Source organism: Pristiophorus japonicus, chromosome 7 (assembly GCF_044704955.1).
Source record: "Pristiophorus japonicus isolate sPriJap1 chromosome 7, sPriJap1.hap1, whole genome shotgun sequence".
Classification (NCBI taxonomy): Eukaryota; Metazoa; Chordata; class Chondrichthyes; family Pristiophoridae; genus Pristiophorus; species Pristiophorus japonicus.
The window spans coordinates 12,002,146-12,023,088 of NC_091983.1; the positions used below are offsets into that span (position 1 = coordinate 12,002,146).

Below are 20,943 nucleotides of genomic sequence, written 5' to 3' on the forward strand. Positions count from 1 at the left end.
AGAGACGGGGGTTGGGGGGGGAGGGAGAGAGAGAGAGAGACGGGGGTTAGGGGGGTGGAGAGAGAGAGACGGGGTTGGGGGGGAAGAGAGAGAGAGAGAGACGGGGGTTGGGGGGAGAGAGAGAGAGACGGGGGCTGGGGGCGAGAGGCGAGAGAGAGAGAGAGAGAGAGAGAGAGAGAGAGACGGGGGTTGGGGGGGGAGAGAGAGAGAGAGAGAGAGACGGGGGTTGGGGGGGAGGGAGAGAGAGAGAGAGACGGGGTTAGGGGGGGAGGGAGAGAGAGAGAGAGAGAGACGGGGGTTGGGGGGAGAGAGAGAGAGAGAGAGACGGGGGTTGGGGGGAAGAGAGAGAGAGAGAGACGGGGGTTGGGGGAGAGAGAGAGAGAGAGAGAGAGACGGGGGTTGGGGGGAAGAGAGAGAGAGAGAGACGGGGGTTGGGGGGGAGAGAGAGAGAGAGAGAGAGACGGGGGTTGGGGGGGAGAGAGAGAGAGACGGGGTTGGGGGAGAGAGAGAGAGAGAGAGAGAGAGACGGGGGTTGTGGGGGGAGAGAGACGGGGGTTGTGGGGGGAGAGAGACGGGGGTTGTGGGGGGGAGAGAGACGGGGGTTGTGGGGGGAGAGAGACGGGGGTTGTGGGGGGGAAGAGACGGGGGTTGGGGGGGAGAGAGACGGGGTGGGGGGAGAGAGAGAGACGGGGGGTGGGGGGAGAGAGAGAGACGGGGGTTGGGGGGAGAGAGAGAGACGGGGGTTGGGGGGGAGAGAGACGGGGGTTGGGGGAGAGAAGAACGGGGGTTGGGGGGGAGAGAGAGACGGGGGTTGGTGGGGGGGAGAGAGAGAGAGACGGGGGTTGGTGGGGGGGAGAGAGAGAGAGACGTAGGTTCGGGGGGAGAGAGAGAGAGATGGGGGTTGGGTGGGGGGGAGAGAGAGAGAGATGGGGGTTGGGTGGGGGGGGAGAGAGAGAGAGAGAGAGAGAGAGAGACGGGGGGGGGGAAAGAGAGATGGGGAGGAGGGAGAGAGAGACGGGAGGGGGGGGGAGGGAGAAGAGAAAGGGGGGAAGAGAGAGAGAGAGAGAGAGAGAGGAGGAGGAGGAGTGAGAGTGAGAGAGAGAGAGAGAGAGAGAGAGAAGGGGTGGGGAGAGAGAGATGATACTGGGGGGTGGGGAAGAGAGAGAGAGACGGGGGGTGAAAGAAAGACTGGGGGGGGGGAAGAGAGAGAGAGCGAGACGGGGGGTGGGAGGGGAGGGAGAGAGAGAGACGGGGAGGGGAGAGACGGGGCGGAGGGGAGGAAGGGAGAGATGGGGAAAGGGGAGGGAGGGAGAGACGGGGAGGGAGAGACAGGGGAGAGAGACGGGAGGGTGGAAAGGGAAGGAGGGAGAGACGGGAGGGAGAGATGGGAGGGGAGGGGGAGAGAGAGAGAGACAGGGGGGAGGGAGAGAGAGACGGGTGGGGGGGAGGGAGAGAGAGAGACGGGGGGGACGAGAGAGAGAGAGAGAGAGAGAGAGACGGGGGGGTTAGAGAGACGGGGGGGGGGAAGAGAGAGAGAGAGAAAGAGAGACGGGGAGGAGGGAGAGAGAGACGGGGGGGGGGAGGAGAGAGAGAGAGAGAGAGGGGGGGGGAGGAGGAGGAGGAGGAGTGAGAGAGAGGGGGGGAGGGAAGAGAGAGAGAGAGGGGGGAGGGAAGAGAGAGAGAGAGGAGGGGGGAGGGAGAGAGGGACGGGGGGGAGGGAGGGAGAGAGAGAGAGAGAGACTGGGGGGAGGGAGAGACGGGGGGGGGGAGGGAGAGACGGCGGGGGGGGGGAGAGAAAGAAAGAAAGAGAGACTGGGCGGGGGGTGAAAGGGAGACTGGGGGGGGAGGGGAGGGAGAGAGAGGGGGGTGAGCGGGGGAGAGATGGTGGGGAGGAGAGAGTGAGCTGCTGGACCTGAGGGGGAGGGAGAGTAATGCATTTCTATAGCACCTTTCACGACCACCGGAGATCCCAAAGAACTTTGGGGCCAATGAAGTACTTTTTGAAGTGCAGTCACTGTTGTAATGTAGGAAATGATGCAGCCAATTTGCGCACAGTAAGCTCCCACAGACAGCAATGTTATAATGACCGGATAATCTCTTTTTTTTGTTACGTTGATTGAGAGACACTGGGGGTAAATTCCCTGCTCCTTTTTGAAGTCGAGCCATGGGATCTTTTCCGTCCACCTGAGAGCAGACAGGGCCTCGGTTTAATGTCACCGCTGAAAGATGGCACCTCCGACAGTGCAGCACTGCACTGGAGTGTCGGCCTAGATTTATGTGCTGACGTCTCTGGAGTGGGTCTTGAACCCACAACCTTCTGACCCAGAGGCGAGAGTGCTGCCCACTGAGCCACAGCTGACAACATATTATTAAAAGGCACTAGAAAAAAATGCAACAAGATTTCCTAGAATGATACCAGAACTGAGAGGTAGTAACTGCCAGGGAAGATTGAATAGGCTGGAGCTCTTTTCTGTAGAAAAGAAAAGGCTGAGGGGGGTGACCTGATAGGGTAAGATTCGGAAAGGATTTGATCGGGTCGTCGAGAGAAGATGTTTCCACTTGTGATGTTGTGCAAAACTAGGCCATAAATATAAGATAGTCACCAACAAATCCAATTATGAATTGAGACCAAACCTCTTTACCCAGAGAATAGTGAGAATGTGCAACATGCTACCTCAAGGAGTAGTTGAGGTGAACAGCGGTTAGGGGAAGCTAGATAAACACAAGAGGGAGACAGGAATAGAAGGTTAGGGTGGGGTGAGATGAAAAAACGTGGGAGGAGGTTTATGTGGAGCATTAACCTATTTCCCTACCTTGGGAGTCTTCTGTCAGCAAGGGCAGACATCGAAGACAAAATCTAACACCGCCTTCAGTGTGCCAGTGCAGCCTTTGGTCACCTGAGGAAGAGAGTGTTCGAAGACCAGGATCTCAAACCCAGCACCAAGCTCATGGTCTACAGTGCAGTAGTGATAACCGCCCTCCTATGTGCTTCAGAGACATGGACAACATACAGTAGACACCTCAAAGCACTGCAGAAGTACCACCAACTCTGCCTTCGGAAAATCCTGAAAATCCATTGGCAGGATAGACGCACCAACGTCAGCGTTCTCTCTCAGGCCAACATCCCCAGCATCGAGGCATTGACCACACTCGATTCGCTCCGGTGGGCGGGCCACATTGTCCACAATCCCCATACTAGACTCCCGAAACAAGCGCTGTACTCCAAGCTCCTGTCACGGCAAGCGAGTCCCAGGAGGGCAGAGAAAATGCTTCAAGTACACCCTCAAAGCCTCCTTGAAAAAATGTAACAACCTCACCGACTCTTGGGAGTCCCTGGCCCAAGACTGCTCAAAGTGGAGGAAGAGCATCCGGGAAGGCGCCGAACACCTCGAATCTCTTCGCCGGGAGCACGCGGAAGCCAAGTACAAACAGCGGAAGGAGTGAACGACAAATCAAGCCCCCCCACCCACCCGTCCCTCCAACCACCGTCTGCCCCACCTGTGACCGAGACTGTAGATCCTGCATTGGTCTCGTCCGTCACCTGAGAACTCATTTTAGTGTGGAAGCAAGTCATCCTCGACTCCGGGGGACGGCCTAAGGAGAAGATTGGGCCGAATGGCCTGTTTCTGTGCTGTAAATACAATATAAATCTATGTAAAAGCTAGGAATTCTGGGTACCACACTTCAAGGCCTTGGAGATTGACCAGAATGGTACCAGGGATGAGGGACCAGAGGAGCTGGGATTGTTCTCCTCAGAACAAAGAAGGTTTGGGGGTGATTTGATGGAGGTGTTCAAAATGCTGTAGGACTTTGATAGGAGATAAGGAGGAACTGTTTCCACTGGCAAGAGGACACAGATTTAAGATCATTGCCAAAGGGGAGGTCAGTTTTTTTTACGCAGCGAGTTATTTGGAATGCACTGCCTGAGAGGGCAGTGGAAGCAGATTCAAGTGTAACTTTCAAAAAGGAATTGGATAAATACTTGAAAAGGAAAAATTTGTGTGCTATGGAGAAAGAGCGGGGGGAGTGGGACTAATTGGAGAGCTCTTTGAAAGAACTGGGACAGGGGCGATGGGCCGAATGGTCTCCTGTGCTGTCCAGTTCTCTGATATTCTGTTCTGTTCTATTCATCTCTGGCCTCACTTGAGGCTTATTAACTTTATCGTCCCACACTGTCAGTTCAGATTAAGTAGCTCGTTCAAAGTTTGTGGAGGCCTGCAACTGAAATAGGTTTTGTTTTTTTGAAGCCTCTGTAATGAACAGGTTTTTTTTTGCCTCCTATTGTCCCATGCAGCAGAACAAGGTGTGCCTTTGGGAGACACACGACATTGAAATCTCTGAAACAGATCAGCTGTACGAGGAGGACCCTAAGCTCATGTGTTCCATAGACCACAATGGTGACGTGATGGACCTACAGGTACGTGCGAAGCAGTAGTCGAGCTTGAATGAGACCGTGCAGCTCGCCTCCCTCGTGTCCCAACTCCCACACCCTGGTGCCGGATTCCATTTGGAACATCTCCACAATAATACGCAAGTAATAGGGTTTGTGCTCCATGCTGAACGGTATATTCTAGTGTGGAATTACCACAGCAGGAATTGTGTTCATGTGGAATTAAAATAACAACTTTTATTTATATAGCAAAACGTCCCAAGGTGCTTCACAGTAGTGATGTAAGACAAAACAGATAAATTTGACACCGAGCCACAGAGGAAGAAATTACAGCAGGTGATCAAAAGCTTGGTTAAAGAGGTAGGTTTTAAGGATCGTCTTAAAGGAGGAAAGCGAGGTAGAGGGATGGAGGGGTTTAGGGAGTTCCAGAGCTTGGGGCCCAGGCAGCTGAAGGCACGGCCACCGATGGTTGAGCAGTTATAATTAGGGATACTCAAGAGGGCAGAATTTGAGGAGCGCAGACATCTTTGGGAACAAGGATGAGAATTTTGAAATCCAGGCGTTGCTTAACCGGAAGTCAGTGTAGGTCAGCGAGCACAGGGGTGATGGGTAATCGTGACTTGGTGCAAGTTAGGACACGGGCTGCCGAGTTTTGGATGTCCTCAAGTTTATGTAGTGTAGAATGTGGGCCTCCAGCCAGGAGTGCGTTGGAGTGGTCAAGTCTACAGGTAGCAAAGGCATGGATGAGGGTTTCAGCAGCAAAAGAGCTGAGGCGGAGGTGGAAATAGGCGGTTTTAATCATGCCGCGGATATGTGGCCCGAAGCTCGTTTCAGGGTCACATGATGCCTAGGTTGCGAACAGTCTGGTTTAGCCTCCGATAGATGCTAGGGAGGGAGATGGAGTCAGTGGCTAGGGAACGCAGTTTGTGGTGGGGACCAAGGACAATGGCTTCGGTCTTCCCAATATTTAACAGAGTATTGAGACCACTGCGCCAGCCTGTGGGTTAGAGGTGGGGCAGGACTTACAGTTTTAATGTACTCATCATGAACTGCAGTAAAAAGCAAAAGGTTGTTCTAATCTCCATTGTGGCAAAGTCTTAGAATGCAGAATTCAAGATCAAATTAATGAGCATTTAGAATTGCAGGGACAGCCAGCATGGGTTGTTAAATGCAAGTTGTAATTATAAATGTAATTGATTTATTGAAGAGTGACTGAATAGATATAGAAAAGACTTGCATTTATATAGCGCCTTTCATGACCACCAGACATCCCACAGCGCTTTACAGCCAATAAAGTACTTTTTGAAATGTAGTCGCAGTTGTAATGTGGGAAACGCAGCAACCAATTTGCGCACAGCAAGCTCCCACAAACACCAATGTGGTGATGACCAGATGCTCTCTTTTTAGTGATGTTGGTTGAGGGATAAATATTGGCCAGGGCACTGGGGGGGAACTCCCCTGCTCTTCTTTGAAATAGTGCTGTGGGATCTTTTTTTTATGTCTTATCTGAATGACAGCACCTCCAAGAGTGCAGCACTCCCTCGGTGCTGCACTGGGACTGTCAGCTGAGGAATTTTATTGACGCACGCACACACCACGCACCACACCCCCCACCTCCCCTCCCTCACACACACAAAAAACCCTGATTATTTGATTATTGAACCAAGTGCCTATTTTAAATGTAGGAACATTGGGGGCTTCCCTTGTGTCTGTCTACAATTTTTATTGGGATTCAAAGCAAGGGGTCCCAGGATTATGCAAGTTATTATCTTAGATTTTGTGTGTGTGTGTGTGTGTGTGCGTGTGTAAATTTCTACATCAACTTATCGAGATAACTATGGCTTACTTTTATAGTTTCTGGATCAGGAGAGGATTATCACCGCTTCATCGACAGGAAGTGTCACTATATTCCGTCATCATCCGAACAGCCAGGTAATGACATTAAATATGAAAGTAGTATCAAAAGAAGTTCGGGAAGTTGAAGTGGAAGGAAAGTCTCGACTTTGTTCAGAGTATCCCCATGTTCTGTTTCTTGTTTAAAGTCTCAGCGTTGATAGTATTTGACATTTTGTACCCGTTTGATTGCTGAAGTAAAAAGGTGCTCTTCCGTTACGGTTTACATAAGAACATAAGAAGTAGGAGCAGGAGTAGACCATACGGTCCCTCGAGCCTGCTCCGCCACTTAGTAGGATCATGGACTCAGCTCCACTTCCCTGCCCGCTCCCCATAACCCCTTTTTCCCTTATCATTTAAGAAACTGTCTATTTCTGTCTTAAATTTATTCAATGTCCCAGCTTCCACAGCTCTCTGAGGCAGCGAATTCCACAGATTTACAACCCTCAGAAGAAATTTCTCCTCATCTCAGTTTTAAATGGGCGGCCTTATTCTAAGATTATGCCCTCTAGTTCTAGTCTCCCCCATCAGTGGAAACATCCTCTCTGCATCCACCTTGTCAAGCCCCCTCATGATCTTATACGTTTCAATAAGATCACCTCTCATTCTTCTGAATTCCAATGAGTATAGGCCCAACCAACTCAACCTTTCCTCATAAGTCAACCCACTGATCCCCGGAAACAACCCTAGTGTACCTTTTCTGAACTGCCTCCAAAGCAAGTATATCCTTTTAGAAATGGGCATAATTCATTCTTTAAAATGAAGCGCTCTGGCTCTTCCATATCCCTATGGGGGGTTTTTGAAATGTCCCCTGGTGTTGATGGCACATTCAGTTTTCGCACGCCGGATTTGAAGTGAGCAGGTTGTGTTTCTCTTTCCCCCCCCCCGCCCCGCCCCCTGCAGACTCTCTCTGTCCTCCAGCGCTGGGACCATGCCCACTATCATTCCTGCGACAGTGCTCCCTGTACCAGCCTGGTCTGTAACGGCCCCGAGATCGTCACCGTCGGGGAGGATGGCCGGATCAACCATTTCCAAGCTGACCAAAGGGAACCGGTGCGGATCATAGGTGGGTGCAAATAACATAAGAACATAAGAAATAGGAGCAGGAGTAGGCCATCAGGCCCTTCGAGCCTGCTCCGCCATTCAATACGATCATGGCTGATCTGATCATGGACTCGGCTCCACTTCCCTGCCCGCTCCCCATAACCCCTGACTCCCTTATTGTTCAAAGATCTGTCTATCTCCACCGTCAATTTTCCATAGATTATGAATGGTGCACTCATTTTTAAAAGAATGACAATCTTGTACAAGCAAACACTAGATAATGCTTTAGCAGTGAATCCATTAAATGTTGACATGTGAAAGTACTAACTCAGCAAACTTAATACCTTTGATCTTTTTTAATTTACATACATTGGCAGTGACAACCCATTTTGGTCTTACAAAACTAAAAGTAACCTGAAATCTCAATACAAACAGAATTCATTCAACACAAACAAGGAACTTTGATTAAGAAAGACTTACATTTATATCCCACCTTTCACAACCTCAGGATGTCCCAAAGTGCTTTGCAGCCAGTTAAGTACTTTTTGAAGTGCGGTCACTGTAGCAAACGCAGTAGCCAATTTGCGCATGGCAAGCTTCACAAACAGCCATGTGATAATGACCAGATCATCCGTTTACTGATATTAGTTGAGGATTAACTATTGGTCAAGACACCGGTGAGATCTCTCTTGCTCTTCTTCGAAATAGCACCACCTGAGAGAGCACATGGGGCCTCGGTTTAACGTCTCAGCTTAAAGACGGCAGCTCCGACAGTGCAGCACTCCAGCAGTACTGCAGTGAGTATCAGACTAGAGTTTGTGCTCAAGTCTCTGGAGTGGGACTTGAACCCAATGCCTTATGATTTTGAAGTGAGAACATAGTAACAGGAGTCGGCCATTCAGCCCCTCGAGCCTGCTCCGCCATTCGGTGAGATCATGGCTGCTCTGCGACCGTACTCCATATATACCCCCTAGCATCTATCTGAGACTGAACCAGACTGTTCGCAACCTAGGTGTCATATTTGACCCTGAAATGAGCTTCCCAACACATTCGCAGCATAACTAAAACCGCATATTTCCACCTCTAACATCGCCCGTCTCTGCCCCTGCCTCAGCTCTTCTACTGCTGGAACCCTCATCCATGCCTTTGTTACTTCTAGACTTGACTACTCCAACGCAGTCCTGGCTGGCCTCCCACATTCTACACCACGTAAACTTGAGGTAATCCAAAACTCGGCAGCCCGTGTCCTAACTCGCACCAAGTCCCGCTCACCCATCACCCCTGTGCTCGTTGAGCTATATTGGCTCACAGTTAAGCAACGCCTTGATTTCAAAATTCTCATCCTTGTTTACAAGTACCTCCATGGCCTTGCCCCTCCCTATCTCTGTAAACTCCTTCAGCCTCGCAACCCCACGAGATGTCTGCGCTCCTCAAATTCTGCCCTCTTGAGTATCCCCGATTTATAACTGCTTGACCATTAGTGGCCGTGCCTTCAGCTGCCTGAGCCCTAAGCTCTGGACCTCCCTCCCTAAACCTCTCTTTCCTCCTTTTAAGACGCTCCTTAAAACCTACTTCTTTGGCCAAGCTTTTAGTCATCTGCCGTAATTTCTTATGTGACTCGGTGTCAAATTTATTTGTTTTGTCTTATACTGTGAAGTGCCTTGAGATGTTTTACTGCGTTAAAGGCGCTTTATAAATAAAATTGTTGTTGTTGGTCCCATATCCCTTAATACCTTTGGTTAACAGAAAGCTTTCAATCTCCAATTTAAAATTAACAATTGATCTAGCATCAATTGCCAATTGGGGAAGAGAGTTCCAAACTTCTACCACCTTTTGTGTGTAGAAATGTTTCCTAATTTCACTCCTGAAAGGTCTGGCTCTAATCTTCAGACTATGCCCCTAGTCCTAGACACCCCAACCAGCGGGAATAGCTTCTCTCTGTCTACCCTATCTGTTCCCCTTGATATCCTGAAAACTTCCATCAGATCACCCCTTAACCGTCTAAATTCTAGGGAATACAACGATAATTTGTGTAATCTCTCCTCGTAACTTAACCCTTGAAGTCCGGATATCATTCTGGTAAACCTACGCTGCACTTCCTCCAAGGTCAATATATCCTTCCTCAGGTGTGCGGCCCAGAATTGCTCACAGTGCTCCAGGTGTGGTCTAACCAGGGCTTTGTATAACTGCAGCATAAGGTCTACCCTTTGTATTCTAGTCTAGCTATAAAGGCCAGCATTCCATTAGCCTTTTTGATTATTTTCTGTACCTGTTCATGACATTTTAATCTATTTACATGGACCCCCAAGTTTCTGGACCTCCACTGATTTTAGCTTTTCACTATTTAGAAAGTACCCTGTTCTATCCTTTTGCTTACTTTGGAATCTATTTGCCTCAGTTTTGCCCATTCACTTAATCTATCAATATCCCTTTGCAATTTTCTGCTTCCATCGGCACTGCCTAGAATTCCACCTATCTTTGTGTCATCGGCAAATTTGGATATATGACTTTCTATGCCATCATCTAAGTCATTAATCAATACAGTGAATAGTTGAGGCCCCAACACAGATCCCCACAGGACACCACTAGTCACATCCTGCTAATTCGATTACCTGCCCATTATCCCTGCTCTCTGTCACCTGCCGCTCAGCCAATTTCCTAACCAGGTCAATAATTGGCCTTCAATTCCATGGGTTTCTACCTTAGTTAACAGTCTCTTATTTGGGACTTTAACAAATGCCTTCTGGAGATCCATATAAATAACATCCAGACATTCCCCTGTCCACTACTTTACTCACCTCTTCAACAAATTCAATCAGGTTTGTCAAGCATAACCGACCTTTCACAAATCCATGCTGGCTCTCTCTGATCAACTGAAAATGTACAAAATTTTCAGCCACCCGACACTTAATTATAGACTCTAACAATTTTCTGACAACAGATGTTCGGCTAACTGGTCTATAATTCCCTGGTTTTCCCCCTCTCGCCATTCTGAAACAGCGGAATGACATGCGCAATGTTCCAATCTAAAGGGACGGTTCCTGAATTAAGAGAACTTTGGAAGGTTATAGTTAAGGACATCTGCAATGTGCTCACCACCTTCCTTTAAAACCCTGGGATGGAAACCATCTGGCCCTGGGATTTGTCACTCTTTAGTGCCATTATTTTCTGCATTACTGTTATTTTGTTGAGTTCCTGTCCCTGATTTAGTTTCCTTGTGTTTTCTGGCATTCTATCCTCTTCCTCAACTGTAAATACTGACGCAAAGCATGTCCACCATTTCCTTATAATATCACTGCTTTCAGATTTTAAGAGGCCAGCATTGCTCCTGGCTACTCTTTTTTTTCTAATATAATTGTAAAAAAAGTTTGTTTATTTTGATGTCCATTGCAGGTTTCTTTTCATACGCCCTTTTTGTAGCTCTTACTGTCTGTTTTGTGACTCCTTGCTGTTCTTTGTATCTTTCCAATTTGCCAGGATCTGTGCTATTTTTTTGCATTTTTGTATGCATTTTTTTTTCGTTTTATGCTGTCCCTTATCTCTTTAGTCGTACATTGCTGGGGTTTTTTAGCAAGTAGAGCTGTATCCCTTCAGGGGTACGATCTGGTTCTGTTTCACCTTTTTAAAAAAAAAAAAAAAAATTTTGAACATCTCCCACTGATCTTTCATTTTACCCATGAACAGATTTGCCCAGTTTACTGTGGACAATCTCTGTCTCATCCTGCTGAAGTTGGCTTTACCCAAATCTAGAATCTTAGTCCCGCTGTTTTGTGTTTCTCCCTTTCAAGCGTTACATTGAACTCCTATCATATTATGATCACTATTAGATACATGTTTACGCACAGTTAGGCTATTAACTAAATCTGGCTCATTACTCATTACTAAATCTAATATGGCATGCCCCCTTGCCTCTAGGACATATTGTTATAGAAAACTATCCCGAACTCACTCCAAAATTCACTACCTTTCTGACAGCTGCTAGTCTGCTTATGAAAGTTAAAATCCCCCATTAAAATTACTCTGTCTTTGCTACACACTTGTTTGATCGCTGCATTTATACAATCTAGCACTGCACAGCTGCTACTAAGAGACCTATACACAATTCCCGCTATAGTGTTAAATCCTTTCCTATTAATTTTACTCAAAGTCTCCACTGCCTGTCATTATATCTTCTCTTATCATTGAAGTGATTTCATCCTTAATCACTAAGGCCACTCCTCCCCCTCTGCTATGTTCCCTATCTTTCCTGTAGATCTTATAACCTGGTATATTTACTACAACAACAACATGTAATTATATAGCGCCTTTAACATGGTGAAACATCCCAAGGCATTTCACAGGAGTACTATGAGATGAACAGAATTGACACCGAGCCGCATAAGTAGAAATTAGTGCAGGTGACCAAAAGCTTGGTGAAAGAGGTAGGTTTTAAGGAGCGTCTTGATGGAAGAAATTGATGTTTAGACAGGGAGCTCCAGAGCTTGGGGCCTAGGCAACAGAAGGCGCGGCCACCAATGGTTGAGCGATTATATTCAGGGATGCTCAAGAGGGCAGAATTAGAGTGGCGCAGACATCTCGGGGGAGGTTTATGAGGCTGGAGGAGATTCCAGTGATAGGGAGGGATTTGTAAACAAGGATGAGAATTTTGAAATCGAGGCGTCGCCGGACCGGGAGCCAATGTAGGTCAACGAAGGGTGAGCGGGACTTGGTGCGAGTTAGGACACTGACAGCGGAGTTTTGGATCACTGCTAGTTTACGTAGTGTAGAATGTGGGAGGCCACAGCCAGGAGTGCATTGGAATAGTCAAGTCTAGAGGTAACAAAGGCATGGACGAGGGCTTCAGCAGTGGATGAGCTGAGACAAGGGTGGAGACGGGTGATGTTAGAGGTGGAAATGGGTGGTCTTGGTTATGCTGCGGATATGTGGTCAAAAGCTCATTTCGGGGTCAAATATGACACCAAGGGACTACAAAGGAGCTAGCCCAGAACAGCACCAACCGACCTGAGGGAGGGAAATCAAAGTGTGATGTCACAGGAAAACACGTAAGTGATTGGTTGGTCAGTATTTCTCTCTTTTTTTCTAAACTTGGGAATTGCTTTAAATTAAGAGCTCGATTAAAAATTAAACATAGATCATTGATATTTCCAAACTTGAAAACTTAATTAAATAAAATACACTATAAATGGCAGGGAGGGCGATGTGTTGCAGCTGCAGCATGTGGGCGCTGGTGGACACCAGTGTGATCCACGGTGACCACATCTGCAGCAAGTGTTGGCAGCTCGAGGAACTTCGGCTCCAAGTTCATGAGCTGGAGTTCGAGTTTCAGGCACTGCAATATATCAAGAAGGGGGCGAGTTACCTGGACAGCAGAGAATCACACCTCTTAGCTTAAATAATTCAAATTCGGTCCGTGGTCAGGGACGGGAGGGTGTGACTACGAGTGAGGCAGGTATGGGGACCCAGGATGTAGTGATGGAGGAGCCTCGGCCCTTGCTCTTGTCCAACAGGTACGAGGTTCCAACTCCCTGTGTGGACGAGAGCAGGGACGGCAGGGAGCATGAGCAAACTGACCACAGCGGGCCATTGAAGTTGGGGGAGTAAAAAGAAATGTGGTAGGGGACAGTATAGTTAGGGGATAGATACGGTTATCTGCAGCTGAGAGCTTGAGTCCTGAAGGCTGTGTCGCCTGCCGGGTGCCAGGGTAAAGGACATCTCCTCTGGGCTGGAGAGGAATGTTGAGTGGGAGGAGAAAGACCCAGTTATCGTGGTCCACGTAGGTACCAACGACATAGGTAGGTCAAAAAAAGAGGTTCTGCTGAGGGAATATGAGCAGCTAGGGACTAAATTAAAAAGCAGAACCAAAAGGTAATAATCTCTGGATTACTACCTGAGCCATAAGCAAATTTGCATAGGGTAAATAAGATCAGAGAGATGAACACGTGGCTCAAAGATTGGTGTGGGAGAAATAGGGCACTGGCACCAGTACTGGGATAAGAGGGAGCTGTTCCATCAGGACAGGCTTCACTTGAACCAGGCTGGGACCAGAGTCCTGGCGAATTGAATAACTAGGGCTGTAGATAGGGCTTTAAATTAATTAGTGCGGCGGTGGGATCAGGTGAACGGAAATTTTTAAAGTCAACGCGAAAGGAGAAGGCAATAGTGCAAGGTAGCGATAGGGGTAATGATAACCAGAGCGTGACAGGAAGAGTGCATCAGAAAGTGGGGTCCAAATAGGGAAAATGGTAAAAAAGACAAAATGAAAAGCTCTTTATCTGAATGCACGCAGCATTCGTAACAAGATAGTTAAGTTCACGGCACGAATAGAAATAAATGGGTATGATCTGATAGCCATTGCAGAGACGTGGTTGCAAGGTGACCAAGGCTGGGAACTGAATATTCAGGGGTATTTGCCATTTTAGAAGGATAGGCAGAAAGGCAAAGGAGGTGGGGTAGCTCTGAGATCAGTGCAGTAGTGAGAAATGATATTGGCTCAGAAGATCAAGATGTAGAATCAGTGTGGGTGGAGATAAGAAATAATAAGGGAAAGAAGTCGCTGGTGGGAGTAGTCTATAGGCCCCTAACAGTAGCTACACTGTAGCACAGAGTATAAATCAAGAAATAATGGAGGTTTGTAAGAAAGGTACGGCAATAATCATGGGCGATTTTAATCTTCATATTGATTGGGCAAATAAAATTGACAACGGTAGCCTTTAGGATGAGTTCATAGTGTATTCAGGATGGGTTTTTTTAAGAACAATACGTTGTGGAATCAACCAGCGAGCGGACTATTTTAAATCTGGTAATGTGTAATGAGACAGGATTAATTAATGATCTCATAGTAAAGGATCCTCTTGGGAAGAGTGTTCATAGCATGTTAGAATTTCAAATTCAGTTCGAGGGTGAGAAAGTTAGGTCTCAAACCAGTGTCCTGAACTTAAATAAAGGCAATACAAAGATATGAAGGCAGAGTTGGCTAAAGTGGACTGGGGAAATAGATTAAAGGGTAAGACGGTAGATAAGCCATGGCAAACATTTAAGGAGATATTTCATAACTCAGTAAAGATATATTCCAGTGAGTAAGAAAGACTATAGGGAAGGATGAACCATCCGTAGCTAACTAAGGAAGTTAAGGATGGTATCAAATTGAAAACCAAGGCATACAATGTTGCAATGAATAATGGAAGGCCAGAGGATTGGGAACTTTTGGAAAAACCAGCAAAGGGCGACTAAAAAAATAATAGAGAAGATAGTTTGAGTGTAAACTAGCAAGGAATATAAAAACAAAGACAGTAAGAGCTTCTACAGATATATAAAAAGGAAGAGAGTAGTTAAAGTAAACTTAGAGGATGAGACTGGGGAATTAATAATGGGAAACAGGGAAATGGCAGAGACTTTGAACAAATATTTTGTATCGGTCTTCACTGTAGAAGACACTAAAAACATCCCAATAGTGGATAATCAAGGGGCTATTGGGAGGGAGGGGGGAGCTTAAAACAATCGCTATCACTAGAGAAAAAGTACTAGGCAAACTAATGGGACTAAAGGTGGATAAGTCCCCTGGACCTGATGGCCTGCATCCTAGGGTCTTAAAAGAAGTGGCTGCAGAGATAGTGGATGCATTGGTTGTAATCTAGTAAAATTTCCTGGATTCTGGGGAGGTCCCAGCGAATTGGAAACCGCAAATGTAACGCTCCTATTTAAAAAAAAAAAGGAGGGAGACAGAAAGCAGGAAACTATAGACCAATTAGTCTAGCATCTGTCATTGGGAAAATGGTGGAGTCCGTTATTAAGGCAGTACAGGTACAGCGTCGAAAATCTGGAACGTTGACAATTGGTGGCAGGGTCGTCTGGAATCCGTAAAATGTTCCGGAATCTGGACCTGCCGACCTCGGACCTCAGCTCGTTCGCTGCCGCTGCCCTTACTTCGGGTCCGGCCCGCCTGAACCTCCTCGGCTGGGCCCCGCTGAAACACCTCGCCGGCTGGCCCGCCCAAATACCACCTCAGCGGGGACCCGCCTGCCTGAACTTCTCCTCGGCGGGTCCCTGGCCTGCCCGAACATGTCCTCGGTGGGGCCCTCGCCTCGGCAGCACCTCCCCCCCCCCCCCCCGACATTCCGAAATCTGGAAATATCTGAACCTGGGCCTCGGGTGTTTCCGGATTAGTGACGTCAGAAAGACGATTGGAAATCCGGAAAAGCTCGCAATCTGGAACGGCCTCGGTCCTGAAGATCCGGATTCTCGACCCTGCACCTGTAGTAGCAGGACATTTAGAAAATCACAATACAGTCAAGCAGAGTCAGCATGGCTTTATGAAATGGAAATAGTGTTTGACACATTTGCTGGGAGTTCTTTGAGGATGTAATGAGCAGCGTGGATAAAGGGGAACCAGTAGATGCCGTGTATTTGGATTTCCAGAAGGCATTCGATAAAGTGCCACATAAAAGGTTACTGCGCAAGATAAGAGCTCACGGGGTTGGTGGAAATATATTGGCATGGATTGGCTAACTAACAGAAAACAGAGAGAGTCGGGAGAAATGGGTAATTTTTAGGTTGGCAAACAGTAACTATTGTGGTGCCACAGGGATCAGTGCTGGGACCTGAACTATTTACAATCTATATTAATGACTTGGATGAAGGGACTGAGTGTAATGTAGCCAAATTTGCTGCTGATATACAGATAGGTGGGAAAGCAAGTTGTGTGGAGGACGCAAATAATCTGCATGGGGATATAGACAGGCTAAGTGAGTGGGCAAAAAAATTGGCAGATGGAGTATAATATGGGAAAATGTGAGGTTATCCACTTTGGTAGAAAAATTAAAAAACAATTATTATTTAAATGGGGAGAGATTGTAAAATGCTGCAGTACAGCGGGACCTGGGAGTCCTTGTAAATGAAACACAAAGTTAGTATGCAGGTACAGCAAGTGATCTGGAAGGCAAATGGAATGTTGGCCTTTATCGCAAGGGGGCTGAAGTATAAAAGCAAAGAAGTTCTACAAATGTACAGGGTATTGGTGAGACCACACCTGGAGTACTGCATGCAGTTTTGCTCTCCTTATTTAAGGAGGGATATACTTGCATTGGAGGCAGTTCAGAGAAGTTTCACGAGGTTGATTCCTGAGATGAAGGGGTTGTCTTATGAAGAAAGGTTGGGCCTATACTCATTGGAGTTTAGAAGAATGAGGGGTGATCTTATTGAAATGTATAAGATTCTGAGGAGGCTTGACAGGATAGATGCAGGGAGGATGTTTCCCCTCATGGAGGAATCTAGAACTAGGGGGCACAGTTTCAGAATAACAAATGAGGAATTTCTTCTCTGAGGGTCGTGAATCTTTGGAATTCTCTATCCCCAAGAACTGTGGAGGCTGGGTCATTGAATATATTTAAGGTGGAGATAGACAGATTTTTGAACGATAAGGGAATAAAGGGTCATGGGGAGCGGGCAGGGAAGTGGAGTTGAGGCCAAGATCAGATCAGCCATGATCCTAGTAAATGGCGGAGCAGGCTCGAGGGGCCAAACGGCCTACTCCTGCTCCTATTTCTTGTGTTCTAAGGTTGTGCACAGTCTGGTTTAGCCTCAGACAAAAGTTGGGGAGAGGAATGGAGTCAGTGGCTAGGGAACGGAGTTTGTGGCGGGGACCGAAAACAATGGCTTCGGTCTTCCCAATATTCAATTGGAGAAAATGTCTGCTCATCCAGTACTGGATGTCGGACAAACAGTCTGACAATTTAGAGACCCTGGAGGGGTCGAGAGAAGTGGTGGTGAGGTAGAGCTGGGTGTCATCAGCGTACATGTGGTAACTGACGCTGTGTTTTTGGATGATATCGCCAAGGGGCAGCTTGTAGATGAGAAATAGGAGGTGGCCAAGGATAGATCCTTGGGGTACACCAGAGGTAACGATGCGGGAGCGGGAAGAGAAGCCATCGCGGGTGATTCTCTGGCTACGATTAGATAGCTAAGCATGGAACCAGGTGAGTGCAGTCCCACCCAGCTGGACGATGGTGGAGAGACGTTGGAGAAGGATGGAGTGGTCAACCGTGTCAAAGCCTGCCGATAGGTCAAGATGGACGAGGGGGGATAGTTTATCTTTGTCACAGTCACAAATTATGTCATTTGTGACTTTGATGAGAGCCGTTTCAGTACTGTGGCAGGCGCGGATTGAAACCTGGAATTTAGTTTCCAGTCCTGACCATCTTGCAGCCATGTCTCAGTAATGGCTCCAATGTCATACCCTCCAATTTGAATTTGCGCCTTCAGTTCATTCAATTTATTCCTTATACGCCATGCGTTTGTTTAAAGAATGCTTAATTGGGCCACACACCTGTCCTTCAGCTCGAATGTTTTTCTCACTTGTTCCTTATTTCTCTCACCTGGTTTAATCACTTTACATCTTTTAGTTTTCCCTTTACATGTACTGCCTAAAGCACAATTTCTAACTGTTATTCTACTCTCTTCCCTTGCATTTGTTTTTGAACTATTATTTTTACTGCAATTCCCACTTTGGCCTTGCCCCTCCCCCATTTACTACTGTAAAGTCCTTGTGACCACCCTATTTATCCTTTCTGCTGGGATCCTGTGTGGAGCCTGTCCCAACGATACAGTTCCTTCCTGTCCCAGTACTGGTGCCCATGTCTCATGAAATGGAGCCCCTCTTTCCCACAACACTCCTTTAGCCACTTAGTCACTTCCCTAATCAGCTTATCCCTATGCCAATTTGCACGTGGCTCAGGTAATCAGAGGTTATAAATCTTGAGATCCTGTTCTTCATTTTAGCTCCTAGCTCCTCGTACTCCCCAAACAGGATCTCTTGCCTACTCTTCCCTATGTTGTTGGTCCAAACGTGGACCACAATGACTGGATCCTCTCCCCACTGCTCCCACCTTTCCTCTCCAATATCCTTTCAAGCCGGTTCACGATGTACCTCACCCTGGCACTAGGTAGACAACATAACATGTGGGACTCTCAATTCTGCTCACAAAGGATGCAATCTGACCCCCTAATTATAGAATCCCCTACAACTACTACATTACACTTCCTCTTCTCCTCCCGCCCCCCCAGGACAGCCTCCTGCTCCAAAGTGCCATCGTCCGCATTCTGGCTGCCCCTCCAACAGTCTTCATCCTTATCCTCACAGGTAGCAAGTACATCAGTTTCTCTGGATCCTCATTCCCTTTCTTACCTGTGTCCCCCTTACTCTGCACACTATCGTTCACACCAACCCTGTTCTGAACCTGCACCTCTCTACGAGGTGTGACCGAGGTCTGGAGCAAACAGTTCAGATACTCTTTCCCCCCCTTCCTTATGTGTCGGAATGTCTCCAACTCGCATTCCAGCTCAGTGGCTCTGAGCCGGAGACGACATCTGCAGACGTGTTGGCTTGGTACAGTCTCGCTGTCCACAAACTCCCACATACTGCAGTCCAGGCACACCACCATACCTTATACAACTTTTTATTTATTTAATTAGTTAAAATCTTTATTCAATGATTATATATAGTTATATTAATTAGTTTATCTCGTTAAGTGTTTAATTTAATAAATTACGTTATAGTTTCCCACTCTTCGTTTAAACCACTGTCCTAGCTTAGAGAAAAATTGTTAATACTCACCAACCAATGACCTACTTGATGTCCTGTGACGTCACTCCTTGGTTATTTTTTTTGTTGTTTTAGAATTCGCCGGAGATACACGGCCTGCTCGGGTCCCGACTCCTCCCAGGTCCGCATTCCCTCAGCTCCCGCTGTATTTATGGTCGGCCTCCTCAGGTTCCGACTCGTCCAGGTCTGCGCTGCCTCCGCTCCCGCTGTATTTATGGTCAGCCTCATCCGGTCCCGGCTCCTCCCAGGTCCTACCCTGCGACCCACTGAGCCACAGCTGGCATCTGCTTAATGAATTCATCTTGCAAAGTGAAAACAGGCTTCCAACAACAGATAGCTGTGTCTCCAAGCCAGCACTGGTGAACAATAGTGACTTTGACTTTAACAAGCTCGTCTTCTGTTTAGTATAAGATTGTTTCTTTGAAAGTGGGCCTCGACACCTAGGCTTATTACCCCCTTCTCTTTCCAGACAACGCTGACAGCAGTTCGCTCAATGCAGTCACTTTCCTGCGAACTACAGAGATTTTGACAGTCAATTCTATTGGACAGTTGAAAATCTGGGACTTCAGACAGCCAGGAAATAAACCTTCTCAAATATATTCCTTGTAAGTTCAGCGATCGCTGTTTTCTTTTGAGCTTGTACCAAATGTCAGGAATATATGTACAAAACCAAACCAGTGCAACAGAATAGGAGGTTGCAGCTAATTACAATCATGTACGTAAGAATTCATAACTGCAATTGTAGAAACATTTCAGCACCCTGAATATCTGAAGCATTCATAAAATAAAAAGTGGGAAAAATGCACAGCAGGTTGTTCGTTATACAAAAATATAGTTTAAACATTTGGGTGGAACTCATCAGACATTGTTAGAACACTAGTAGGGGGAGCAATTATCCTCCTATGATTGTTTCTCTTCAAATCGTTCGAAGATCAACATTGAGAAGAAATCCTTACTTCTGATGAGAGCTGGACCTTTTTTCTGGCTGGGGCAGAGATCGCCTCTTACAGAAGGTAGGTACTTCAGGGAATTCATGGCCAGAGTGATCTCCTGCACGAGTTTCCATCGCCTAGATGGGGCGGAGAGGAATTTTCCCAGATTTTTTTTCCCCCCAAATTGGCCTGGGCTTTTTTATGTTCGTTTTGCCTCTCCTAGGAGATCATATGGTTTCGGGTGGGGTGGAGTGTATATGTTGTAATACGCAAGGTGTCGCAGTTGAGTGGGAGAGGCTGGATGGGGTCTTTATGTTCATCATTGCCGCACCTCATTGCTGTCCGTCCCCCCCAAAAAGGGAAACGATTCAAATCAAAGGCCAGGCCCCTCTTCAAACATCCATCACCATAATTAGACTTTAGAGATTGGAGCTCCGCCCTTCACTGTGAAAGGAGTGAAAACACAGGCCCTTAAATCCACTGCCTCCCAGCCTCTGCTGTCAGTGCTGGGCAGATCAGTGGGGATTCAGGTGGTGCAGGAGGTGTCACAATATTATGCAAAGGGAGAACGTGTTTTTTGAAACAGTTCTCCAAATGCTGCCATTTTCCACCTGTACACATCTGAATCTTCCACGGGTGCGTCACTGAGCAGTAGACAGCTGCACTGATAACATTTTACAGCACAGAAGGAGGCTGTTTACCCATCATGCATCTGCTTGGCTCAATTCCACTCCCCCTTTTCCCATGTACTTTTTTTTTAAAAATCACATATTTATCAACTTCCCTTTTGAAAGTTCTTAAGGATTCAGTTTCTGCCATCCTTTCTCATGGAGCATTTCATGCCCTAATTAGCCTCTCTAAAAAGTTTTGGAAAGTAAGTAATTGTCCAGACCTCTCCCTTCATTGTTTTGCTTATGTTAATTTTATGCCCTCTATTTACTGACTCGCCCTGGAAAGAAAGAACAAAACAAACAATTGCATTTATTCAGCGCCTTTCACAACCTCCGGACGTCCCTTGGCGCTTTACAGTGGCAGAAGGTGGGAACAGTGATCAGTGCCGGGACCACTGCTGTTCACAATTTACATTA

At 47.1% G+C, this 20,943-nt stretch overlaps 1 protein-coding gene across 1 annotated transcript in view; it reads left to right on the forward strand.

The window, feature by feature from the left end:
• Positions 1–20,943, forward strand: part of nup43 (nucleoporin 43) — a 29,083-nt gene that overhangs the window by 3,094 nt on the left and 5,046 nt on the right. The window contains exons 2-5 of the mRNA XM_070884811.1: positions 4,295–4,417; positions 6,245–6,322; positions 7,187–7,349; positions 19,393–19,528. Of these exons, the coding sequence (XP_070740912.1) occupies positions 4,295–4,417; positions 6,245–6,322; positions 7,187–7,349; positions 19,393–19,528 (500 nt within the window). The remainder of the gene's footprint in view (positions 1–4,294; positions 4,418–6,244; positions 6,323–7,186; positions 7,350–19,392; positions 19,529–20,943) is intronic.